Source organism: Fistularia commersonii, chromosome 8 (assembly GCF_037954325.1).
Source record: "Fistularia commersonii isolate RoL2024-O1a breed Wild chromosome 8, RoL_Fcom_v1.0, whole genome shotgun sequence".
Classification (NCBI taxonomy): Eukaryota; Metazoa; Chordata; class Actinopteri; order Syngnathiformes; family Fistulariidae; genus Fistularia; species Fistularia commersonii.
In genome coordinates, this window is record NC_141291.1 from 10,011,344 (window position 1) to 10,032,057 (window position 20,714).

General features: G+C 41.2%; 1 protein-coding gene across 10 annotated transcripts in view; it reads right to left on the reverse strand.

The window, feature by feature from the left end:
• The window catches only part of rbm33a (RNA binding motif protein 33a), a 34,745-nt gene that overhangs the window by 9,555 nt on the left and 4,476 nt on the right, over nucleotides 1-20,714 (reverse strand). For 2 of the 10 annotated variants that reach the window (XM_086151077.1, XM_086151068.1), the window contains exons 2-14: nucleotides 18,318-18,396; nucleotides 16,143-16,191; nucleotides 15,629-15,702; nucleotides 15,194-15,497; nucleotides 9,100-9,255; nucleotides 8,661-8,829; nucleotides 8,346-8,551; nucleotides 6,240-6,564; nucleotides 4,943-5,004; nucleotides 2,160-2,289; nucleotides 1,383-1,750; nucleotides 567-845; nucleotides 42-347 (exon numbers count right to left, since the gene is read on the reverse strand). In XM_086151077.1, the coding sequence (XP_086007203.1) occupies nucleotides 42-347; nucleotides 567-845; nucleotides 1,383-1,750; nucleotides 2,160-2,289; nucleotides 4,943-5,004; nucleotides 6,240-6,564; nucleotides 8,346-8,551; nucleotides 8,661-8,829; nucleotides 9,100-9,255; nucleotides 15,194-15,497; nucleotides 15,629-15,702; nucleotides 16,143-16,191; nucleotides 18,318-18,396 (2,507 nt within the window). The remainder of the gene's footprint in view (nucleotides 1-41; nucleotides 348-566; nucleotides 846-1,382; nucleotides 1,751-2,159; nucleotides 2,290-4,942; nucleotides 5,005-6,239; nucleotides 6,565-8,345; nucleotides 8,552-8,660; nucleotides 8,830-9,099; nucleotides 9,256-15,193; nucleotides 15,498-15,628; nucleotides 15,703-16,142; nucleotides 16,192-18,317; nucleotides 18,397-20,714) is intronic. The other 8 variants (XM_086151075.1, XM_086151073.1, XM_086151071.1 and 5 more) reach the window with 8 other exon arrangements.

Genomic DNA, 20,714 nt, shown 5'->3' on the forward strand with positions numbered 1-20,714 from the left:
GTGCGTGAGCGCGTGTGTGTGTAAGCGTCAAAAAACCTGACCTGCGGTGCTGTGCTAGACGATGTTTTTGGTATTTCCTTGCGAACCACTGTCCGGCCCATTCCCTCAGCCTGTGAGGTAGTCTTGGCAACAACTTGGCCTCTTTCTCTGCCACCACCAGGCAGTGGGTGAGTGTTCTGCACAGGACGCACCCCCTGTGTTGCCTTGGCAACAGGCCTGACGTTGGTGGCAGGGGAGGCAGTGGGGCGGGAACTGTTCATGTTTGTGTTGCCAGGTGCTACAGGGATCTCCCGTAGGTTGCTGTTGTGTTGAGGAAGGATTTGCATTTGCTTGGAAACAGGTGTGTTCTGAAGATGGGATGTAACAAAACCAGTTCAGATGGTGATCACATTTCATCTTGCCTAAACGATTTTGTTAGATCTATCGCTTTTGCACAAAACGGTTTCAAATAAATAAATAAATACATACATACATAGATATTAGACGGTTAAATTAAAAGGAAGATTTCTGGTGATTTTCTGTCAATTTAAAGAGAGGGTAGTTGAAGTCGTTTGTTTTTCTCTCACCATCCTTTGGCGGTTGGACATGTTTCGCTGTTGGAGGCTTTGCAGGCGGGGAGTCATCTGCCTGGGGCTACCTTGTGCCTGCTGTTGATGGAAGGGATTCTGCCCGTGATGCAACATGGGGCGAGGTTCACCTAGGTTCAGCTGTTGCTGCTGCTGCTGATGGGGTAACTCCTGCCTATGATGCTGCTGCTGCTGCTGCTGCTGCTGGTGCATGGGCTGATGGGAGGGCAAGGGGTCTGGATGTGGGTGCTGGGATACAGGCGGGCCGTGCAGCAAACCCTGATAAAAGGCACAAAAAGAAATTGCCACATAAAACACAACATTTGCATTTTAACAGTAATACCATTGTTTTGAAAAAAAAAGCCAACATTATTTTCTAAATCACAAAAGAAATTACATGCCAACTGGTGTCCTTGTGTGCAAGCAGAGTGGTACTATAGTGTCCATTCTATCACTAGAGGGAGCTCTTGTCTATGGCTCGTAACAAAACATAGGCACTGATGGGTGGTCGCTCTTCCCCCAGCGGTTCACCATTGGTGAGTATGATAACCGGTCTGGATTATTCATGTGCAAATTACAACAACTGGATCTTGCCACAACATTTTAATAATCAGGAGCGAAACAGCTGAGAGTCAGAAATCCAGTTCACATGCGCAATAAGCATGTGAATGTTTCATCAGAGTAACAGAAAGAAGTGCTGTTACAAAATAAAACATTCATGATGGACATCTGAAGCAGCAGAAAAGCCTAGCCAAGTGTTGTGACCAAATATGAACACGGAGATTTAAAAAAAAAAAAAAAAAAAAAATCACTTACTCTCATTCGTACCTGCATCCCGAACTGGACTTGCGGCGGGGGGAAAAGGTTCCCCTGCTGGCCGAAAGGCTGACGAGGGCTCATGAAGGGCCGAGGCTGGTTGGGGGGTCCGGTCTGTGGATTCAAGCCAACCATCCCCTGATGGCCTTGATGAGGAGGGAGATTGGGTCTTGGTGGTTCTCTTGGAAACAGCCCTAATGGGCCCTGGCCTGGCTGGTTGAAGACCGGCCCTGGTGGGCCAAATCCCATGTGGGCTGGGCCAGGCAGCTGCTGCTGCGGATGCAGGTTATTGCCGCTGCTCATCAGAGAACTTGGGCCTTGGTGATCAAACATGTGCTGCCCTGGAAAACGTGTTGAGTCTGTATGATCTGCGTCCACACAAGGAGTCCAAATAACAACAACGCGGAGGTGTCAATTTTGTAGTGTTTGAACCAATTTCAATACATCTCTTAAATCCCTCCTGAGATGTGCAATGTTACAGAAACAGAGAGAGACATCTCTATCAAGGTGAAACGGTAAACAACCAGGTGGGCTTTATTTAATTCTGCATTAATACCAGGACTGAGAAACTAGAAATATATGTTTAATGACGCTTTCCCACAGCTCATTCAGATGTATATATATACAAACATGCATTTAACATGAGTGCTGCTAATAGAGCAGCTCCACAAACCTAGCAGCATACCCTGTAGGTAAACTGCCAGAGGTGATGTCAAACAGTGTTAAATATGCTAAGACAGCTTTGTAACCTTTGTCAAGGCTGGTTGTGGAACTCACCTCCAAGAAAGAGGGGCTCCCTGTCCTGAGGCCCTTGATGTGGCTGGTTCCTAAAGGGCTCCATGTGATGGGGGGGCCGCTGGGGCTGACCAAAATTACCCGGCATGTGCTGATGGAAGTCTCCCTGTACCTGGATAACGAGACTCATGAATTATAGGGCATAGAGGGAGCTCAATAACAACTAACAAATTAAAATAATGAATGGTGTCAATTTGTTGTGGGACACTGTATTTCGTTGAGGGGGGATGTAATTATGGGGCAAGGGTCATTCCGTAGACAACAGCTTTACTGAGGACCCTAAAAATGCAAGACAATATAAAAGAGCGCCCTCAACATATATTTGTGAGCAAGGCTGCATTGAAACTACAGGGGGTTTTGTTGGTAAACCCTCTAAAAGCCTGTTAACGGCTGCATATTTCAGGAGGGAGTAAGTGGACTCATCATTGTTTCAACCACTTACTGTGTTCAACAGCTTTTGAGTCATTGCATGCACGCTACTCCAAATCTATCTTGGAAGGAAAACTAGATAACAACCCTATAATCCCTCCTTGGAATTCAAATACCCCTCATAACTGCCTCCATTACTCGTTTAAACACCAAACTCCGTTGAAAAATTAACCTGCTATTCAACACGTGGCACTTCCACAAATGGGCTGCTTGCCTCCTCCAAGCCTATTGTAAATTACTTAAGATGCTATCAAGACTTAATCCATCTTTATTCCTCTGCTGCGTGGTGGTATTTAGAAGAGAGGTGTTGGAAAGCTGGAAGGCCAGAGTCCCAAAAACTTGCATAACAGAAAGTTAATCAAAGGGGCTTACAAAGACAGCAAATCACAATGTGGGCAGTATCATAATGTTCTCAAAGGTCAGACACGCAGGTTTTCACAATGAGGGCACTGGCATCCATATAATACCTCTCAAATAACACAGCTCATCCTCTCAGTTCTAATCCTTGATAAACAGGCTATTGGCTGGGCTGTTCAATATGCAACTGATGCTGAGCTCTCACCAGTCAGGGTTTAACCAAGATAGATATAATAGGAAGAGGTCAAATGTCAATGTATTATATGAAGAATGGATATTTGAGTTAAAAAATGTTTCTGTGTTTTCATGTTGACGCTTAGATACAATACCAAAGCGGAATGTCATTAGGGGGCCACATTCACGAGTTTCAGAACACGGCATGGTTGACGAGAGATAGCAGTTAAGGAGCTTTGATTAACTGAAGCCTTGTCAGGGAGACTTTTTTTAATGCAACAAAAGTTGTTGGGGGATGGGGTATGACGATTTTCAGTTTTAATTAACATCATTTTTCTGATTGTCTGGTCACTTGGAAATGATGAAATACTGAATGACTAATTTTGTTAATTTTGCTTATTTCAGCTTTCAAATGTCTGTCGCTTTCGCAGTCCTTTTGGAATAAACTGATAAAATTACGCATATTCAATATCTTTGCAGAATGAACTGAGCCAATGTGGTAATCCACTCATAAACAGTTTTAATGTTACAGCATTAATTATAATCACCACTGAGATTAATATTTTAAAACCATTCCCTGCCAGCAAAATTCAGTGCAATAATAGAGGGGGTGTGGGAACCCCCCCAGTCTTTTAACAATTACATTTGATGGGATGATAATGTATGATAATCATGAGCAATGAGATGCCCACTGGTAAATGGGATGTTGCTGGCTGGTATGTCACCTGCATTTCAAATGGTGTCCTTGGCAACAGCAGCCGAAATGCGACTGACAGCTAGGGAATCCAACACTATGCTGTTCATCAATCCAGTTGTCTGCAAACCCCTCTAACCCCACCTCCGCTGTCTGATAAGAGGCAAAACAGTTCCCTGCTGCCATGCTATCAATATCTAGCACGATCACAGACCATTGGGAGCAGGGAAAAATAATGAGACTGAAGGATAGACCAGAAATTATTAAAAAAAAAAAAAAAAACTTTTTCCAGCACATAGATGGGCTCCTGTTTGAAAACCTGGATCATTTGGCAGTGGGACTGGAAATCCAGATGAATGCAATTGGATGTACCCATTTTCCATTGACCAATTTGCATAAATCCATACAAAATGCATTATCCAGGAAGATGTCAGTCAGTAACAGTGCCACCTGATGCCCGGGTATCATTAACTAAAGAACGGAGTAACTACAGGCACATTGGCAGACTTGCTGGGTCGGCTTTCCCCTCTATACAGTAATTCATTTAAAGGCATTTTTGTCATCTTTCGGATTGGCCCTTTGGGAGTGAAATAAGGGCTCTTTTCTTCCAGGGACTCGCGGACTGAAGATGCTTTTTTCTCTGATGTGAAATTCAGCTTCGGAATATGCGATGTAAGAGGGCAAGAAGCCTACCCTCAAACCCATGAAACTACAACCATGTTTCATTAAGTCAAATACCGTTCATGAAGGTCTTTGTGACTTTGGGATACAAACTTGTGGAGAGTGAATTTTAACTGGCAGTATATCATTTCACAATTCCATTATGTGCCAAGCTGGCTAGTTGAGCCCCAGCCCATCCATGAAGAGTTTCTAACTAAGTCCCGTCACCGTAGCGCTGACCTCCAAAAGTCTACTTCCTAAAGCCCCTATCACGGATTTCCAGTTGTGCAGCCAGACTGGTATCAGTGTTTACAGATTTGCTTTAACAGTATTTGGCCAGAGCAGGCGGTCTAATTGCCATAATGATATTGCTTTCACAAAAAGGGCGCTAACCGTGTGTAGAGGGAGTGAAAGTGAGGTAAAGGGAGGGAGAAGAGCAGCTGCTACTCACAGGGAACCTCTGAGGACCCACAGCAGGTCGGGGCTGGCTCTGAGCAGGAGGCATCAAGGGCACTGCAATGAGAGGGGAAAAAGAAAGCAAAAGGAAAGGGGGTACGGGGAGGGGGATGGGTAGAAAAATTAAAATGAGGGCCAGTAGGCAGGGAGAAGGTGGTAACAGTAGAGGAGGGGGCCATTATTTACGCCAATCTAAAGGGTTTACGCAGGCATACATGGTTAATTTGATCAAAGTGCTATTTTCCACACAGGTTGGCACAGTCGTGGGAGATACACACGCTATGAAAGAACAGCTGAATTTTACGAATAAAGACAAAGGAGACGTCTAGTGTGTGGCACCATTTGACATAAAAAATCCATGGGGGGGATTTCAGTGTTTCATATAAGGATAAATATTATTGTATTAGGACTTGAAAGAAAAGGGAAATGAAGTCTTGAATAAATGGCAAAATACACACACGCACAAGCACACACACACCATGACATACATACACTAACATGCTTTGCAAACAAAATTTCAATCTTGGCCTGGACAGGCAGGCCAGATAAACCCATCTCAAGGAATGAAATGGTGATGATGCTACACAAAATAGGGAGATAAACCTATTACTGACTGAGAGGGCTATTCACTTGTCATTCAACCAAACAACAAAATGACATTCTAATTCTGACACCTTTCAGGACAGTGTAAGGACAACAGCCACCTAAAACGGCAGCAAAGAACACATTGCATTGTTTGCAAATTAAAAAAAAAAAAAAAAAAAAAAAAAAAACACGGAAATGTTTTTACTTTCATGCAAACAGAACATGCATGACATGAACAAGTTGTTTCACCTTCATATGGATGGAAAAGGCACAATAAGTTATAAACATCTGGGTATAATAGAACCAGTTGTTCAGCAAATATGCTGGAAATCAAAATAAATAGAAAATATATATTTAAAAAAAAAATGCATTCATAGTACACTGAGCAAGTTGGCAAATCTGCAGATAAAACTCAAAAAAAATATGTTACAAGCAACAATGGAAAACATTTTTTCAAAGTATGTGCTTGAATATAATTTTGAATTTAAAACCTTTCAAGGCAACTGAAAGCAGGTGGTTGATATAATGAGGGGAAGAAGGGGTTGATGCAATGTAATTGCCTGGTAGTTAAGAAATGCCAGATTTGTTTTCACTTATGAATGAGAGAATTTTATGCGGCACCATGGTGAGCCAGGGGAAGTGGGAGCACATACATGTAAGTTGCACAATTTCAAAGAAAGTGCTGGAGCAATATCACATGGACCAACCTTGCACAGAAGTTGATGTGGGTCCTCTGAAATGGGGGTTAATGTGTATGTTTTTTGGTTGCGGAGGCTGTTGCTGCTGCTGATGCTGGGGGAAGTTTGGTGGCGGGGAGCTGATCATTCGTGGTGGCGGCTCCATCTGAGGCCGCATTGGTGGCGAGCGGTGTGTCATGTGTGGGGGAATGAGGGGCTGCAGGGGCTGTTGGCCCAGTGGGTGCCCGTGATCCTGGAAGGGAGGAGGCCCTCTTGGCCGGGAAGGGTGGTGCTGCTGGGACTGCAGATGCTGCTGATGAGACAGATGAGGAAGAGGCATTCGGGAGGATTGCTGCTAATTGGAGAGACAGGGAGGGAAAACCAAAACAACCTGTCAAAACACATTCCTTTCTGATATGATTCTGACATGATTGCTTGCAGCCATGTGTTGGCAAACCAACAAGTCAATTCATAAATCAACATTGGGACTGGCATCTTCTAGGTGAGACACTAGAGTTGAAATGGGTTACATCAGTGCAGCTGGGTGCTCATGTTCAGTTAGAAAGAAACATGTTGACCAAGTGTCAAGCTCCTGATAATAGAAATCAAGAAAATCCATCAGTGCATTTGTTGTTGCTGCAGCCATACCCCCAAATGCAAAGTCAAAGGAGTTGAATCTGGACTGAAAACCTCACATAAATATTCTGCATGGGTGTCTGTTGTTTTTGTTTCACCAGTGGAAAACATAAGGGCATAACACACAATATCTCAATCAAAAGCAGTCTGTATTGGGGCTAGAGAATAACCAAAGAATGTCTGTCATCAAGCAAGTCTTTGAATTTCAAGTCTTAAAGTGTTGATACCTCACTGTATGGCCTGCCTTTAATTCATAGTGAGGACACACTTAAAGCCTTGAACGTGCAGCAGCTCAAACATTGACTGTTGCATTAAATGGCCACTGTCCATATGTAAGGCTGTTGACCTTCAACCTCCTCAGCCATAGTCTGGTCACCTAAGTGATGAAAGCTACTCTTGATTTACCACTAGAAAATAAAGTGGCCCTTTTCTCAAGTCTCTGAGCCTTCTAACATGAACCAGCTATTTGAAATAAAGCGATTGTCATGATTTAATCATTCATTCATAGTATTTGAGAGTAAAAGAAAGTCTTCAATATGTGAAAAAAAAAATTATCTTATCTGTGTAGCTGGAATTTCATTCAAAAGCATTACCTTACACTGAGGTAGTGACTAATTTGATTTGTTTACCAAACATGTTAAAAGTGACTTTCCACCTGGATCCCGACAAGGTCTTGAATGAACTGATGAGTAACGTCAAAGAAAGGATTACATGCCTGGAGAGATAGCTAATAATATAAAGTCTACAGGAAACTAAATCCTCTGACCAAAAAATAAATTTAATTTTGGTTAATACTGTCTAAATGGAGTACAGTCCAATGACTTTCTGTAATCCATGTATCAACAGTGATAACAGGGAGCATGGGAGTCACTATTTGTTTGCACAGACAACACCTGCTTTGCAGGGCTGAGATAGTTGTCTACAGCGATAACACACTTACACCCAGTGATGGATTCAGCTTATTGTGAAACTTGAAGAACTCTGCTGCCTTGAAGATGCAGCATTTCACATTGCATGCACAATTAGGTATTTTACTGACAAAAGTCAACAGGCTCTAAGTTCATCTAAAAAATTACTGAACCCGGGGGTAGTTGTTTAAGACGGCGAGCCGGCAAAATACTGCATTTTGTACATACGTCAAGAGTCTCTCACTGCGTCTATCCATTAAAACCAAATCACTCTTCAGGTGTTCATTGGCCTTATCTTGGCACTTGATCTTGTAAACCTTTTTTAAATGGGCAATGTCAAGATTCACATTTACTTAATCTAAAATCAGCTACCTTTTCTTCTTCTTCTATTTGTTAAAGATACACAACATAATTTGTGGGAGGTTTGGAAACAAAGGTTACTAAATCGACAGAGCTGTTTTAGCACAACAGGATATAAATACCTAGGCTTCTGCGTAATGTGTAAGATCCACACATTATCAGCCCATCGACCGTTTAGTCCTGACACACTTTAACATTTATTGTGATTGTTTCGGCTCATTTCCAAGGTTACCTGCATGCCGATGTTTCCCAATATAGGGAGCCTCTGGTCGTTCATTCTTCCTCTGTTGCCTCCTCTAAAGTCAGGCCTTCCACACCCGGGAAAGCCTCCTCTCCCTCTGCCTCCTCGCCCTCGCCCTCCTCCAAATCGGTTTTGCCGCCTCTGGCGTTCTTGTTCTTCAAACTCCATCAGATCTTGTTTGGCTTTATCTGACAGTTCTGAATATCAAGACAAACAGAATAAAAGGAAATTATACAAACCATTTGGAGAGACAGTCAAACTTTAAATGCTAAGTTGTTCAAAAAGGGCTCTTAAAATATCACATACCCAGTGTCTCTGGGATGTTCCTCCGTTTCGTGCCTGCATCAGCCAACCGCACTACAGCACCTTCTTTTCGCTCTGACTTAAACCTTATGCGGCCAGACTCTTCGTCTTCTTCATCCTCTTCGTCCGATTCCTCCTTTATTTCTTCATTGGGCACGGTGTCATTTTCAACCTGAAATTTTTTAAGTTGAGAGGGAAAGAAAAGTCGTTCCAATTATTCAACCATCAACTCGGACTCCAGATTCAGTTTATCATAGGGTTTTTCCACAGAGACATGATCCACATAGCCTTTATCCCATGATAAAAGTTCTTGCATTTCAAGAAAAAAAACAAAGCATCAGGATGACGTGGCTTTCAGTTTTAATCCTCTGCAAACTTTTTGGGGCTCATACTGAAATAAGTGAATTGAACAACCACTATGATGCGGTGTGACTCCGTGTACCTCATCTGTGTCATAGACCTGACAGCCTACGGCAGTGTCTTCGTCTTCTCCCTGCTGCCCTTCTCCCCCTAACTCCTCCTCCTCAGGGGCCTCATCCCGCTGAACTGTACGTTCATCCAGTTGCCCATCATCATAAGATGTCTGGTATTCACCATCCTTTAAAGGTAGCAAGGAAAACATTTATTGTTTTTAATGCAAAGAACTCATGGAATGATAAGTTGCCGAAAATTTCTTAATAAATTTTTAAAATAAGATGTTTTTTAACTGGCTGCAGTTTAGATATGTAAACAAATTTACTAGAACATAAAAATATTCATTGAATATTAATATTAAGTTCAGTTTTAAAGAATTTCATATGACAAATTATAAGTAAACTCGGGGATGAAATTCTTGGATACAGCACTGACATTAAAATTAAATGTTTATGAAATGTGGTGTAAAAAAAAAAAAAAAAAAAAAAAATCATATAAACCAGGCAGACATTAAAATGTTACGGAGAGGATTTTGGGGAGGCACCATGTAACCCCACCCCCTCTCCGATTGCAAATTACCATAACAGTGGGGGCAAGGCTTCATTACTATTCCTCGCGGCATTTGAAATTCAATGAGATGTAAATGTTAGACATGAGAAATACAGAAATGCGGGCAGAGATAAAAACACTCCTCCCCAGTTCAATGATGGTGAAAATACCATTGACTGACTTCTCGCAAATCACTTCTTTATTGGTTGCACTAGAAGTGCATGATTTTATCCTCCAAAAAAAAAACACACAAACAAACTCAGAGATCACAGATCAGTCTTAACGTCTTGTAATATTCTAGTTGAACTCATTCGAATTCACAGCACAAAACCATGGTACCTACCAGACACTATAAGCCAGGGTAATCTGTCCCACCGAAGTGTGTGTTTTTTTTTTTTTTTTCTCATGGTAAGATAAAATAAATATTTGGTGGTAGTTTTTTTTTCTGTTGGGGCTTTAGGTCAACATTTACATTGGGACTTTTTGGGATGAGTCTGAGGTGTAAAAGCAATCTCAGGAGTGGAAACTACGAGGTAAGTCTATCTAACTAATGCCTTACAACACTATACTCTCTGCCTTTTTATGAGCTCAAATACAATGTTTAGAATGTTGACTAGCTAACAATAAAAAAGAAAGGAGAGAAGGCTGGGGTGGGGGGTCGAGGAAATAACCCAAGCAGTCCCAGTAGACAAAACACATTGTGTTTGTAATTTCTGTTAATTTTATCAGTCTTATAATTTATAATATTTTGACTCTTATAGTGGTGTTGAGAATATGGGGGGCCTGCTTAGGAATTCAAATTGAAAATACTGCAGATATATTAAATCTTTAAAACCCTGACCTGAAGGTCACCATGATGGACATAGTTTTAGGCAGAATGTTGAGGGAGATTGTCTATGAAACAATCAGCGGACACACGCGCACACACGCGCACGCACGCGCACACACACACACACACACACACACACACACACACACACACACACACACACACACACACACACACACACACACACACACACACACACACACGAATATACATTTGCAACTACAAATTTGGGAATGAAAACAAAACTGTTCACATACAATCAGAAGCTCTGTTGCAGATGTAAAATATCACGCTTCAGCCAAGAAAAATAAGTAATCTCAGAACTGATGTTCCATCGATAAGAACTGAATTTGTGGAGAGGAAACATTTTTCCTACATTTGTAAATAATTGTCATCTTTATCAAAACCAGTACCATGCACCTGCCTCAGCTAATGTCAGAGAGGGTGCTGATTTATTAATTGGGACCAAGACATTGAAGTTGTGTTATCGGTGTCGTCTAAGCACATTAAACGAAAGTAACTTCAACTGCACATCACAATATCATCCATATACAACTGAATTTGCTGAAGCTAATTATCACAGAGCATTTCATTTCAGGTTTAGTCATTCAATACTTGGGAAATTCAAAATAATTATCAGATTCCTGGCACGTGAAAGAAAAATATACCAAAACAGTTAGCAACACCCAGAATCACAGTATTATTCTCCCCACATTAAAAACTACAGGATGGGTTCCCATCCTGAAAACGAAACCAGAAGGGTAACATGAATCTCCAGCCACATTCAGTCGACAATCTAGAAAAAACAAATGGGTGAATCTACATTTGAACTATAATTCAGTCACTCCATAACTAATTGCTTTTCTACAAGCTCCAATACAGGTCATAGTGTCTGTGACCTCTGAAACACATCTGTTGTTGATCTCAATTTTGACTGAGTGGCACGTGTCAGCTAGTATTTCATTAACAGTGTTGTGAACTTTAGTCCTGAACAGTGGGAGTTACTCAAGATTTAAGAGTCTTTATTGGTCACACACAAGATGTCAGAGTGACAGGTAGTTCATTGTTTCCTGAACGATCCTCGGCTAGCAAAGATAGTATAGGGGAAAAAACATGATCTGTTCAACAAAAAGAAATGAAATAGCATAAAATTAGTAAATTAAAGTAAGACAAGTGAGCGAGTGGACATACAGGCTAATAATAATTAGTTAAAATCAAAGTAAAAATAGTGCGTATAACGAAGAGAGAAACAAGAGAGATAATATTGGAAATAAAAACAGCATGAAATAGTAGCATGAAACAGAAGTAGCAGCATGAAAGGAATAATTACATACAGTGTGCAAATATTGTGTGCTGTACATGAAAGAGTGCAATCAGTGTTTTAAGTCCGGGGCCTGTATTCTGTACAGTGTGCAAATTAACATGGTGCAATAATCATTTGGGGTCCAGTGATCAACTGTCGAGATAAGCAAAAGAGTCAAGAGTCTTGGTGAGTCTGGGTTAAGTAGCCTAATAGCCTTGGTGTAGAAGCTCCTCTTCACACTCATTTTTGACTAAGATGCTCCGGAAAAGTCTACCTGATCTGAGTTGCAGTCTTTTAATGAAGGTTGAGATGGAGCACTTCAATTATTTAGAACATGTGTGGTGATAACTTTTGTAATGACTGATTCCTTTCTCCCAATGGTTCGTTCACAGATACATTGCCAGATGGTGGGCGTGGCATTGTTCTTTCAGCATCCCAGCTTTCCGGTATCACAGCTGTACAGTTTTTGGCAAAGTGACCCCTATGGTGGCATCACCAGCAGGCATCATCCCCTCGTTGTAGGCGAACCTTCTGCCTCTCCTTTGACCTCTGAATCTGCCTCTTCCCCTGCTTCCACCTCGACCTGATGGGAGTGTGCTTGGCTAATTGTACTATTAGAAGCTTTTCAACTGTTGCTTTTTGGTTTCCTAATTTGTTGGTTCTCTTCAACTTGACCAATAATAACTGCAAAGAAGTAGTCCTTTTTGACTGAATTTGGTAACTGATTTTAGCAACTTTTGCAAGAAATTATCCTGTTCTTTTCTTCCTTTTTTACTCCGTAAGATATTAGAAAGAAAAAAAAATAAAAGAAACACATAACACAAAAATAAATCAAAATTCGAATAGAATTCAGTTGAACTGAAAAGACAAAGAATGAGATTTAGATATCTCAATTGAGAATTATGTAAATTTCAATAATAGGGCCTAAAACCCTGCAGAGAAAGGACAATTTATTTATTCATTTATTTATGGAAACAGGTTCCTTATATCTATACTCTATATTCTTACTCTATACTCTGTACTATAATTAAAGACAAATAAATGTCAATAGATAACTTGTGCTTATCTTATCATCATCATCAGTACTGGCAGTAGTATTAGAATTAAACATATACACATATCAACTTTAAACACTACCACTAGAGTTAAACTCCATATTCCCTCTCCCTCACATTGACAGCACACCGCTTACGATCCAAGAGACAACTCAAAAGTAAACATGGACGGGAGTCTCCAGTAACTTGCAGATATTTCAAACGCGGACAAGAGTTCTATAGGCCAGACACTGAACCACCACCTCTCACACTGAATCGGTTCACAACCAAAAGAATCCCGAGGCAAGAACCATGATTTTTCCTCTTCTGTGCACTTTTTAGCCAGAAAACCATTCCTTTTCTGCTGGGGACCCTGAGGGAAGAAACAATATTCTCCCTCTTTTGTGCACTTTACCAGGCCAACTGCGCCGGGCAGTTTCCTGCCCCACAGCTTAAGGAGACAGACAAAATGAAAAAAAAACACCAAATAATCCCCCGTTAATTACTGTGCATGTGAGTCTAGACTTAAAACACTTAAAAGAGATATATTTACAAATACATATATTTACAAATACATTCAAATACAATTCCCACAGACAGCTCGCTGTGAATAAACATTTTAAGTATTTCTAAACATTTAAAATATTTGAATGATCAAAATCATTCACAGAGAACACTGGGCCTCTCCAAGAAAAAAAAACACTAAAGAGTTGTGGACTCCCAGCTTTCTTTGCTAGTGAAAAGAGTCCTTCCCGACAGCAGTCGCAGAGAGCCATGAACCATGAACACATCTGCCATGACAAATACATATATTTTAGCTACAACATAAAAAGAGACAAAGCAAACTTCATCTCATGGAATCAGAAAGTCTGTCTCACAAAAAAAAAAAAAAAATGGAAATTTGTCTCATACAGTGATTTATAGACGGAGGACATGGTTTTCGTAGGCTATTCTGACTTTTTCCATACTTTCCATCCACCAGGCTTCTGGTCATGTGTTGTTCATACAGAAGACATGTATTTTGACTTGTCTAGTCAACAGTCTGATCCGTAAACTGAAGCAACAAGAGCTGAGCACCACGCGTGACTCCAAACAACACAATGCCCCATATTAATAAGTAATAGCTTGAAAATTACTTGGGTTATAGTTAAAAAAAAAAATAATCTCAAATTCAGATTCATAAAGATATGTTGACTAAACATTATAAATCAAACTGTGACCCTCTAAATTAGAGGCATTATATTCAGGCAGCATATTCATATGGTCATTAGTGTAATTATACTCTTCACACTGGTAAGAATGAGCTGTAAATACTGTTCAACTTGTATCTGTCACAAAGAAGTGTATGGCATCAAAATATTTGCAGTGCAATTGCTAATGATTTAAACACTCCTCCTGCATGGAGCGGTCTAAAGACAATATTCCCTTGAAAGTAAGGTCAAACTATAGGTCACACGATGCTGTTTGTCTTTGTGCTCCATTAGCCAGCCAAACAGAAGCACATATTAATGCAGAAAAAAAAACCCACACACATTCACCAAATTAGATGGACGGATGTGATGCCCTGGGGGATGATAGCAGCTTAATCCTTTAAAATGTTCAACATACTATTGAATACCATAGCCAGCAAAATTACGAGTCCATGCAGTTGAGTGACCTTGTAAAGTGTTATTAAACACAATAAGAATACAAGTCCATATCTGCAGACAATTATTTGGAAAAACAGAGTAGGTTACTATATCTCCGAAAGTTGCCAAACACCATCACACCTCGGTAAATAGAGCATAACGGACATTTGCACATGGATCACTGCTTATCTTTGATCCTCTTAGCTTGGACTGGGGGAGAAGCAGAACAAATAAAAGAAACTCGCCATAAATCATTAGAGAACTGTATAGTGTCCTCGGGAAGGTCAATAATCTTTTCACCTGCATGAGACTTTATCAGATCCAGTCTAAGCATGAGATAAAAGCCCCCCCCAACATTAACCTCTACGATTGGCAGCCTATCTGCGAAACACAAAGCAGGCTCTTACTCCCTGAAAGATATGGGGCCCAAGGTCACAATGGCACTGGATTGGAGGGAGACAGCAGAGCATTACCCCGTGCCAAACAAGCTGTCAACAAAAACTCTGTCAGCAAGATGGAGAAATTAGCAGGCCGGGGTGATAATAAATCTAATCCTCCCCTGCCTCAAAACACCAGGCTACATCTCCCTTTCCTGAATTGATTTCCAATTCTCACCATCCCCTTACAGAGACAAAAAGCTGACATTATCTCTCAGGTACAATACAGTTAGACAGACAAGAGAATGGCAGGACATAAATGTGTGTGTGTGTGTGTGTGTGTGTGTGTGTGTCTGTGTGTGTGTGTGTTTCATACAAAAGTAAACAAATGTGAAAACTCACTTGAAATTCACCATCAATGGGTTCATTGATTTGGATGTCTAGGACTTCATCCTGGTAGCCCTCGTCACCCTCAGCTCCCTCTCCAGAGTAATCCATTTGGTCTTCGGGCATTTCTGCACTGTCGTCCTGGCAGTATTCCTCTGTGTAATTCCCGTCTCGGTCTTGAAGGTACCCCTCCTCCTCTGCGTCCCCCTCCTCACAGCCCTCTGCACCCAGGTTCACAACATCATCCGTATAGTCTGCCTCCAGCTGATCATAGGATGTTCCCAGGGAGTAGGTGGCATTGAGGGTCATATTGTGACCGCTGAACAAAGAAATACATGAAATACAGTATTGGACTTTGCAGGAAAGAGAAATTCTGATCTGGATTGGGTTTTACCAGCTTTACAATCAAAGCAGTCACTATGAACATAAAGTAACAATAAATAAGCTTGCCTCATATTATGATCCTCATCGTCACTTTGTAGGAGGTCATCATTTAGCTCTTCATCTGACCCTTCAGAGGGATTCTGCAACAAAATGCACATAATTTTGATGAACTTAAGAAAAAGTTAACTATTGTGTGCAGCGGGGGGAGGGAGGGGGGGGGGGGGAGGGAGAGAGGGGGGGAGAGAGAGAGAGAGAGCGAGAGAGAGAAATATGGTTGGGGCTTGGGGCGACTTCCCGCCCCAAAGGATGTATAATTCCCATGTGGTGAAGGCAATCTGGGCAGGTCAACACAGTTCTCTTTTGTCCGCAGCGCTTCCTTTTAGTTTACATCAACAGTTCCTCCTGCGGAGGAGCCACCTGCTACCATTTGGCTGTTCACTTCTATTTACCAAATGCTCCATCGACATTCAACGCATTGGGTATTAGTTTGAATTTTTAGCATGCTGATGTGAAATTGTGCCGATAACATGTGCACTTTAAGAATAAAATCATTTTGTGATGTATACTGATGTTATCTTACCTTTTTTCCTGACAGCCAATCTTCCTCCAACAAATCCTCCTCAAAATCACTGTCAAAGAAAAACAATAAGTGGTCAGTAACGTCAATATTTTGTCAAGCTCATCAAGATCAATTTTTGAAAAAAGGGCAAATGGTGAAATAAATAAATAATCGATGGTTAGATTTTTCTGTATTTTTATGACACCTAGAGGAAATGAACAAGAGCACAGGATAGATGTGTCACATTAAATATTTGTATTTAATATATTCTTACAATATACTGTTGGAAATGGCCTGGATGAACAAGATCTTTGATATTTTTATACCATTTGTTACTGATTTCACAATAACAATAATTCAAATTGACACCTAGTTTGTGGGGGCCGTTCCTGGATGTTTTCTTTGAGGTAACTCAAAGAAATACTTAAGATCCTGTCAATGGTACATAAATTTAATACATAAATATATATAAATATATCCAAGCCTGATTGGCCAGGTTACACTTCCAATGTCCAGCACATCTTTCACATTATAAGTTAACGTCTTTCTGCATCAGATGCTGACGAAGTTGAAGCAGCCTGAGGCTTAAGTTAGTTAAGCATCACCGGCTCTGATGCTTTAGAGGGCCAGTCCAGCTTCCATTTGCATTTGTATAACAGAACCTCCTGCTGCTGCAACCACAGACATTTATTAAAACTGCAGTTTACAAAGTCTTTTTGAGCAGGGTAGGAGAACACTCCTACAGTGAATTGTGAATTATTTCAACCAGGAATTTGGACCTTTTTCTATTGATGATGGATGATAAACTACATAAGTGCAATCACTCAGCCCCCCCTTACCCTGCCTCCCCTTGGACCCCGCCCATCGCACAATCCCATCCCCCAAGCACAGACATGATCACCACCAGCCCCCCTCCCCCCGCTGCCCACCGGAAGCTTCCACAGACAGCCCCCCCCCAGCCCCCTACTAAATTCATGGGAACATTAACAAACACACAGCCGCTACTCCTCCCCCTCCCCCTGCCCAACAGCAATTCCCTTGGTCAGTATCCCCCCACATCAACACCCCCCCACCCCCCCAAATACTGACGCAGACACTCCCCTCTACCTTCTCCCCAACTACGGGGGCTCTGCCTCCAGGTTGAGGCAGAGCAAAGCCAGTGGGCTCTACAACATCTTCCCCAGGGTCCTCAAGGTATGTGGTGGGCTCTTCCAGCACCTCTTCAACCTCTCTCTGGTGTTGCTGAAGATGTCTGACCTCTGGAAGAACCCCTGCATTGTCCCAGTACCCAAGAAGGACGTTCAAGCACGGCCAATGACTACAGGCCGGTGGCACTAACATCACATATCATGAAGTGTTTTGAGAGGCTTGTACTCCAGCACCTGAGAGACCAGCTATCTGCTTCCCTGGACCTGGATGCAATCATCTTCCTCACTCATAGGGCCTATCCCACCTTGAGGGTACAGGAAGCACTGTGAGAGTCACCTTCCTTGACTTCTCCAGTGCCTTCAACAGCGTCCAACCCACCCTGCTCAAGGACACGCTGCGGAATACGCAACTTCAACATGACATTACTGCCTGGATCCTGGGCAACCTCACAGGAACAGCTACAGTATGTCAGGGTGGATGGCTGTGTTTCCGACTTCGTGGCGTGCAGCACAGGGCTGTCCCAAGGTACTGTCCTGTCTCCATTCCTCTTCACCTCCAACTTCCAGTACAACTCAGGTTCTTTTCACCTCCAGAAGTTCTCCTATGACTTTTCGATCATTGGCTGCATCAACGATGACAAAAAGGAGTATAGAGGGCTAATCGCGAGTTTTGTTGAGCGGAGCTACTCAATATCTCCAAGACCAAGGAGGTGATTGTGTGATGGAACTGAACCTGGACCACCTTCAAAGGGTAGAAGTTGGCAGCCCACACAGATCCTGACTGTTTTTATTTCTTTTATTCTTGTCATTGATAGTTTCACTCTATTTATATTGTCATTTAGTTCTGGTTGTTTAATTTCCCCACTTACTGTTCCTTTATGTTGTCCATTATTATCCCTGATGTTGCTGCTGTCTCTCTATTTAAATTCATGTTTTACTTTTTTATTTTTTGACATAACTGTTGCGCTGCTGTTACAAGACACAGGAAAAACAACGGAACATTTCAACTTGTGCCATTTTCCTGTAGAGACTTGATAGGATGGTGTACCTCTCCAGATCATCATCTTCACCCCTTCTCCTGCGTGAGCGCTCAGTACCAGGTTTGTCATATTCATCGAAGTCATAATCTGCAAAACAATATAAAAAAAAATCTGTGATCAGAATTATGGTAATTAAATGTACAACACACATACAAACATAGCCCTTAATTTCCAGTACTGTACCTCACAAGTAAAATAAATATGATTCAGTGGACTCATAACGACCGAGAGTTGACAAATCCAGTGAAAAGCAGAGATTAGTATGTTCTACTGGACTGTAGGTTTTAAATAGACAATGCTTTTATGTTACGACTTGACAACATTGTAGCCTTCACATCCCTGGGGGAACATACTTCATAGTGTTTGACACCGAACTAATATCAGGAACAGGAGTCATACAGACAATTCACCTTTGGGTAACAGTGTGGAGTTTGTTTTTTAACAGAGCCTAAAGCTCAACTGTTCCATGGTGAATCAAAGGCGCAAAACGGTTGTAGTGAGATCAGTGAGATAAATACCAATCCCTAGCTCACTCCCCCTCCTAAAATGAAGAGACATCAGCGGCTGATGCATCAACCTCTCCTGGGCAGTTCTACTTTACAGAGATTGCTTCAGGGATAGTCCAAGACGGGTGATTTACAGTTAATACAGTGAATTCATTTTGTGAAAATAGAAATTTAATATTCTCAATGTTATTTTGCGCCCCATCTCCAATACTATCATTCAATGTCTATGAGACCACAGAATAGCTCAGTAACAATGTAGGCCTATCAGATAATGAGCTGTTTTTAAAATACAGCATCCGGTCCACCTATGTATATTCAGTAAGTAAGTAAAAAGCTCCAAATAAATCATCAAAAAAGATGGGCGCGTGTGGCATATTTATACATCTTGATGAGGTAAACAATTTTTTTTTCAGCATAGCATGAATTGCTATTGTTCCACTCTGCACTGCTCACTGGGGATAGGATATTCAATCTCTCAAGCATGAAAGAAAGCATCCCATATGCTCCTCCACATTTCCTCTGCATGTTTTGCCTCACGATGCCTCCTGGGTGACCTGACTCACCTCTGACCACCCTTGTTCAATTGGACAGGATTTTAAAAAGTGTATTGAAAAATTCCCAACTTTCTCCTCTATCAACATTTCTGGCACAACAAATGTAAAATCTAAATTTGAGGCTCGGTTCTAGGTTATGTCTTCAGATAGTGGGTTGTTTCTATTTTCAAATAAAAAGAGCGAGCTCCAGCTAGTTGGAAATTCTCTATCTCCCTGCAAGTTTGACAAACCAAATTGAGTTAGTAAATATCACGTGCAACTTGGTGAGCAATCTGGGAGGGAAAGCATAGTAAAAAAATTTCTGCTTTATTATGGACTATATCCTGAACTTGTGTCAAACTGAGAAACATTACACAGTGGCCCCTTATGATACAAATCACTTTATATATGAATTTTTTAACACGAGAAGCATGGTTTGAGAAAATTTTATCCTTGAAATGTGAAAAAAAATTCATAATACGATTATGAGAGCGAGAAAGAACCACATTCGTGCAGTACACACCGTGTTAGCTCCCACAACTCGAATACGCTGGCGCTGGCGCTGCTCACCGCTCTCACCTTGCAGCTTCCAACATCCCTTGGCCACATCGTCCAGGTACTTTGTACAGTATGCACTTCTCATCTCATGTTCCTATCTCTTGTGTGGCATAATTCAACACACAAGATCACTTCTGGAAAAGATTCAATTTGTATCTTAAGGGACCACTGTACATCAAACACCCACAGCATTTTGGCCACTGGAGAGCGTTTGGGTGAGCCATATAGGGTGGCATGTGAGCATATATATTGTCATCCAGAAGAAGTTCAGTCTCCATGTCAAGTTCTTATAGCAGGACTGGAAGCTACCTCATCCTAAGACTGCTTCTTCCAGGTATTTCTTCCAGCAAATGCAACACCAAACCCAACAGTTTTCTAATACTTGAAGTTCAAGAATAGATAAGGAAGTACAGGTTTGGAGTTATGCACACTAGATCACAACACGGACATAACAAAGGCTTATTTCAGAGAAGACAGCTAAAGTCTTATATTTGGCAATATTTGTATGTATTAAAATGCTTTATTCTCTCTGGGAAAATGCAGACATTACAATAAAACATACATTGGTTTGAACTAAAGTTGTTTTAACCATTTCCAAAGGTCTTTCTCGTGTATGTATGGCTAAATATGAGACTTTGCAAAACGTATAGTCTTCTCAATTCGATGACAAAAATATTTATTGTTTGATTCTATATAATGGTTATTGACCGTTGTTTTAATCTTTGAATAATTTGCTTATTTTGAGGATGATCACTAACACGCATGCATAACAAATTTGCATTGTTTTATTTTTTAATAGCAATGACTA